Below are 6000 nucleotides of genomic sequence, written 5' to 3' on the forward strand. Positions count from 1 at the left end.
ATTGAGAACATGTAGGACAGAAGATAAAGGAAGAGAAGCAGTGGCATGAATTAAACATTTCCCAGACACAGAAGAAATGGTACCATCAGCAATTCTAACTTTATCCTATCCTGAAGGAGTATACACGGAGAACAAATCAGAAGACCCAGACATGTGGTCTGAAGCACCAGAATCAATAATCCAAGGCAACGCTTGATGAGAGAGGAAAGCACTTGTAGAAGAAGCTAAGTTACCTAAATGGGCAATGTTACCTGAAAATGAACTAGATGCCCGACTGGCTAGCAAGTGGCAAAGAGCAACCTCCAATTCAGAAGTAAAAAACCCAGAGATATCAGTAGATGAAACAATCGGAGCTGAGGACTGTGGCTCAACTGTATCAGAATAATGGGCTCGAGCATTGGGCCCTCGGCCTCTATATTGACCAAAGCGACCCCCTCAAGAACCAGAACGGTCGCCACGACCCCTAGATGGCTGCCCATGCAACTTCCAACAAGTCTCAGGGATGTGGCGAGGGCGTAGGCGAGGGCGATGACAAAAGTCACAAAAAAGGGTATCCTTCTCTGATGGAGGATGGGAACCACGATCCCCATCTCTAGAGGGTGCAGAAACCAAGACAGATCGATCAGAAGAGACAGACGGAAGCATAGTAGAACGACGACTCTCCTCATTCTGTACATAAGCAAACACTTTTTGGAAAGAAGGAAGCGTATCCATACCAAGCACCCGACTTCAAAAAGGATCAAAACTCCGCATTCAGACCTTCCACAAACTTGAAAACCTGCACTTGTTCAACATATTTCCAGTAACCAACAAAATCATTGGGACCGACAGGCTTGTAGTCCTGAAGATGACCAAGTCTCTTCCACCCATTGCTAAGGAAGTAAAGTATTGGAGGATAGTCATCTCACCCTGGACAGACCAGTCAATGGAGCGTCGTAACTCAAAAGTCTGTGAGAAATTGCCTTTGCGTGAATACGTAACGGCCACAGCCTCCCAAATATCCTGTGTTGTGTCCATAGACAAGTATCCCTCACCAATCTCCGGAATCATTGAATGTATCAACCAGCCCATGATAAGAAAATTAGTAATCTCCCATTGATCATAACCCGCATCTGTGATACTAGGAGCCTAAACGCGCCTATAAACATATCCCATCTTCCTTTTGCTCGTCAAAAATATGGTCAAACTCTGCGACCACGCTAGATAGTTCTGACCATTAAAGAAAGAGGTAGTGATTTTTTGGCCAGGGTTGAGGGAATCGGTCATGGTAGTAGTCAAAATCGGACTTGCGCCCTGAGTAGCAGGCTGCGAAGTAGTAAACTCACTAGTCAATTCCACCATAGAGACTCTACTAAGGAATCCTCACAAACAAACACTGGGCTAATTCACAAACCCGGAAGACGGGAGAACATAACAATAAGAACAAATAGAATTTAAGAGAACATTTTTTTTATTTTTTTATTTTTTTTTGTAAAACAAAAACTAATTACAAAGAAGGGTGAGAGACAGATTGCATGAAGAGAGAGAGAGAGAACAAGGAAGAGGCGAAGCTACCCAGATGACGTCGCACCTGACTAGACCTCCAGGTTCCTTAAAAGCTATAGGTAGCCAGAGAAGGAAAGAAAAAACTCCCCTGACTAAACCTCCAAGCCAGCCGACAGGCTTGGGCTGGGAAAAGGGAGGCTCAGACGAGTCCTAGGGTGTTTTTGGAGCCCTAGGCATCTGTGACAGGGACTAACGAAACCCTAGGGGTCGGCAACTGGGGTGGAGGAACCCTAAGGGTTCTGCGACTAGGGTGGTGGTGTGGTGGTGATCGGGGTTCGTGGTTTCTAGGGTTTTAGACTGGCTCTGATACCATGTCAGTTTTGTGAAGAGAAAAATTAAAGGTATGAGTCGTCTCTCATCCTCTTTTATATTACATCATAAACATAATTATAGGAGTGAGTTAAGGCCTAAATAAAGGGGCCCATTACATCAAATAAAGATACTAAATAAGAATAAAATAGGAAATATCCTAACACATTCTGACACTTTATCCTTTTGCTTGGGCCCTAAGAGCTATTTAGGCTTTAAGTTTGCTTGGTTCCTAAGTTCTCTTGGCCACCAAGTTGGCCCCCCCTATGTATATATGTGCTGTATTAGCCTATTACTAGTGGATGTGTCATGCATCTTTTCTTAGGATTGCCCAACCTCCTCCTCTCTTTATCGATAGGAGTTCTTCTCACCTCAATTCAACAACCCCAACCCATACCTCACGACCCAAGATGTTTGAGCCCTCCAAAGTTAACCCCCATAGCTCCATACCATAGTATCCACCGAACACTAAAAATCGCAACTAGAAATGAAGCAAAAGGATCATGGAGGACAAATTGAAGAAGAAATAGAAGAAATCAAAGAAGACAATATTGCACATATGCATACATGAAAGACAAATACATTCTACCCATTTATCAAAATTTCTAAAATTATCTTTTGGTCACAAAACCAAACTTAGATATGGGCTTTTGGGTTAGAAATAACACATCCAAACCAAAATTATCTTTTGGTTTCCATTATCTCAAAATGTTGCTCTGTTTTCAATAGGATTTCATTGAGGACTGCGGCAAGGGATAAAATGTTGGAATTTTGATTAGGCTGCTATGCTTCCACTGGAAATGTTGGAAATCACTGATTAGGCTTTTCTCTGTATTTAGATCTCGTGTTTTGATTTTTCCTTTATGGGCATGTACGAGTAGATGTTGGTTGCAATGCAACTTGTAATGCCATGTATTAGCAACTCTAAAGTAGTAATGTCTCTTGTGTTTATTTGTGCTTTGATTGAAAAAGGATAGTAAGAATCCACATGTAGATGTTTTGTGATTTGTTTCGATAGTTCAAAGATATGTATATACACACTGCATAATGTTAAGTAAAAGAAAAGACAAATGAATGAAAGAAAAAAGGGGGCAAGAAAAAGAAAAAGATAATGGACAATTGAGGCAAAAACATACTGAGCATACGTGGACAATGGAAGCGATGCATATCCAATTACCACCTGCAAGAGCAAACAACATCATTACTGCTTAAAAAGACAACAATGCAAGACACGACAATGCAAGATGAAAAACTAACATAATAGGACTTACTGGTTTTGGAGCTTCCAGTTTTGTTTGAAGGTCAATGTGATAGAAAGTGAATAAAAGGTGATGCAATGGTGTCCAAATAGCAGGGAGGGATACTTTAATTTCATCATGGTAGCAAGCCACCCTAGCCCCAACCGCAACTTGGGTCTGAGCCCATTTTTGAAGCAACACACCTGGTTCCTTTGGATGCATTGCCTAATTAAAATAGTACCATAAATGAATACTTGTTGTCTATAGAAGAAGGAAATCAACAAATAAATGTATAACAAAATAAAAGTAAAGTACCAATCTACCTCTAAAGGCTGCCTGCGAACATCTGCATCATCCTTTCTGAGTTCAACCCGAATGAACAAATTCTTTTTCCTACTCAAACTAACAGTCAAGGGATAGACATAAAGGCAATGAAAAAGCTGCAAGAAAGGCTCATTTCTCGTCATCGTGCGGAAATCGAAAGCCTGGAACTGCATATTTATCAACCATTTATCATTCTGAATAAGTGGGCAATAAACCAATTATAAATACAAAACTCTCTATTGATGCAATAGATCATCCAGAAAAAGAATTTTGGACACAATTTCTCCTCAAACTAATTTACAACAGATAATAATACATTTACATAGTTACTTGGATTTTTTAAAATATATGTTAACCACCTTATCATCGGACAACAAAACCATTTTCTTCTTTTGTTTACTTCTGTTTGATATTCACAGCCAAATTCCAGACTCAAGCAATTGAAGGTTGAATTCCAAAGTTAACAAAGCATTAAACAAGAAAACAATAACCAACAAATGACCCACTAAAACCTATGCCATGTCACTTTTCTAATAACAGTTGTGCTGAAAGTACACTCATCTGGAAGTAACACATAATATATAGCTAATACAAGTACAAGAAATGCGTAACACTTACATCATCAGCATTGATATCTAGATTTCCTTGAGCAATTGATCCATTTCGTTGAATTTCTTTTCCATCAGGGGAATTCCACTTGGAATCACCTGTACGAGGCCCACCATTAAATGGGGAATCAGCTAATCGGTCACCTATGTCAACAGTATCATTGGTTACACTGCCACTTTCTGAAATATTTTCGAAGTCAACAGGGCCAGCTTGGAGCTTTTCAATTTCCAACCTTAAGACACCTTTCACGGGCTTATGAACCTTGCGTTTAGGATCCTAAACAATTAGAGGAAAATCAAGGGAAAAATTTAGTGTTAGGTATAATGAGAAACACGGAATGTCATCTGCAGTTGTAATTAATAAATGAGTACAACAATCTTACAACTTCTATGAAAAGAAAATAGGTAATGCATGTGCTGTATTACTAACCCTCCAACCAACTACATACCCACCAAACCACAAAACGGGGACTTCCATTTGCAAATAAACAGCAACTAGATGGCATAATAGGCCACCATTGCCAACTTACTATCACTCTTAAATCCCTCTCCTGTGCTTTAACCGAAATCCTACGCTAAACCTAAGGTAGAAAGTTTTCTCACTAATATACAAAGGCTTGCTAACTCAATCGCTTCTCAGAAATCTTGTTTACTTATTATCATTTGGAGTACCAGAACATGGACATGCTGCCAGAGAGCCAAGCTTTGGAATCTTCTTTCTTTTTCTTTTTCTGTTTTTTTAAGTACTGGTTTTTCAATCTTCTTACCGGGGGGCCACTAGATAACTTCCCCTTATGATGATCAAGGTTTTGATATTTCAATCCAGTGAATAAGTACTACTTGGATAATTATAGATAATAAATAAATTGATTATCAATGTGATTAGAAAAATAAAACAAATACAAATCTTTGAAAATTTTAGTAATGACATTTCACAAAAAATAGTTTGTTAACTGCTATGAATAGATGCAAAATGCTTCTCATAAAAGCTAGCTTTTAAGATTATGCCGCCTTATTAAAAAGCACTAAATTAGTTGTAAATCTGTTTGGTGCAGCTTCAAACAAACTGTCAAAAAACTGAGAACTTGTTTGGTGAACAAGCTGTTAAATAGATATTTTGCTGCATAATTGTCCAAAATGTCCTTAGAAGCAACATACCAATGCCCAAAAGAATTACATTAACAACCATTTAATGGAAGTATGGTCTGGACTGAAAACTAGTAATCTTTGTGTAAGAATAAAAAGGCAAAATCAATAAAAATTAATAATAAAGGAACGGATATATAAAAATAACAATAATAATGAACCAGACAATGAATCTTTCACTTCTCTTTTTCCTTCTTTTTCTTAAGGGAGGTGGCTCATCATAACTTAATTAAGGCAGAGCCATATGTTAGAATAAGTTAACTTGTATTTTAACATTGTTCAAATTTCACAAAGATTTTTTTTAAGTATTCTAATTGCACAAAATTAGCACTTAAAAAAGCAGACAACAGCACATGCGATTGTGAAGGAGATTTTAAGGAACCAATCTAAGTACATTATGCATCACCCATTGATGACAGGACAGAGGGTTTCATTACTAGAAGTCGGAACTTACATTACTCTTGGTATTTAATGTTTCTTCCTTTAGGGTGTACCAGATTGCAAAACTTTCATTTCTCTGGGTTTTTTTAACACAACACACATGAGATTGTGGAGCTCTTAAGAATCAATATGTGTATATTATGCATCAACCAATATGCCTGTACTAAAGCAATAAAGAAGACTTAGCCAAAAGAGCAAATAAAGGAACATAAATGTCACATGCCTAATGTACATTATCTATGAACTACTAGAATCAGAGTAAATAAAGCAACAGAACGAAGTCCAACACATAAGAAGACTTGATGTCTGCCACACCTGGAGTGAGTCCTCTGTATAGCCTTCTTTAACTTTGTTCAAGTTTGATATTTCGACAACAACAGAGCTTCCAC

The 6000-nt window shown here is 38.2% G+C and overlaps 1 protein-coding gene across 2 annotated transcripts in view; it reads right to left on the reverse strand.

Moving 5' to 3' along the window:
* Positions 1 to 6000, reverse strand: part of LOC145788654 (guanine nucleotide exchange factor SPIKE 1-like) — a 48415-nt gene that overhangs the window by 30843 nt on the left and 11572 nt on the right. For both annotated transcript variants that reach the window (XM_082911881.1, XM_082911882.1), the window contains 5 exons: positions 5927 to 6000; positions 4035 to 4301; positions 3416 to 3583; positions 3126 to 3317; positions 2991 to 3034 (listed from right to left, as the gene is read on the reverse strand). The exon at positions 5927 to 6000 is cut by the window's right edge and continues 238 nt beyond it. In XM_082911881.1, coding sequence (XP_082768007.1) covers positions 2991 to 3034; positions 3126 to 3317; positions 3416 to 3583; positions 4035 to 4301; positions 5927 to 6000 — 745 coding nt within the window. The remainder of the gene's footprint in view (positions 1 to 2990; positions 3035 to 3125; positions 3318 to 3415; positions 3584 to 4034; positions 4302 to 5926) is intronic.

This window comes from Camellia sinensis, unplaced genomic scaffold (genome assembly GCF_055761805.1).
Source record: "Camellia sinensis isolate YWXY unplaced genomic scaffold, ASM5576180v1 Unanchor14, whole genome shotgun sequence".
Taxonomy (NCBI): Eukaryota; Viridiplantae; Streptophyta; class Magnoliopsida; order Ericales; family Theaceae; genus Camellia; species Camellia sinensis.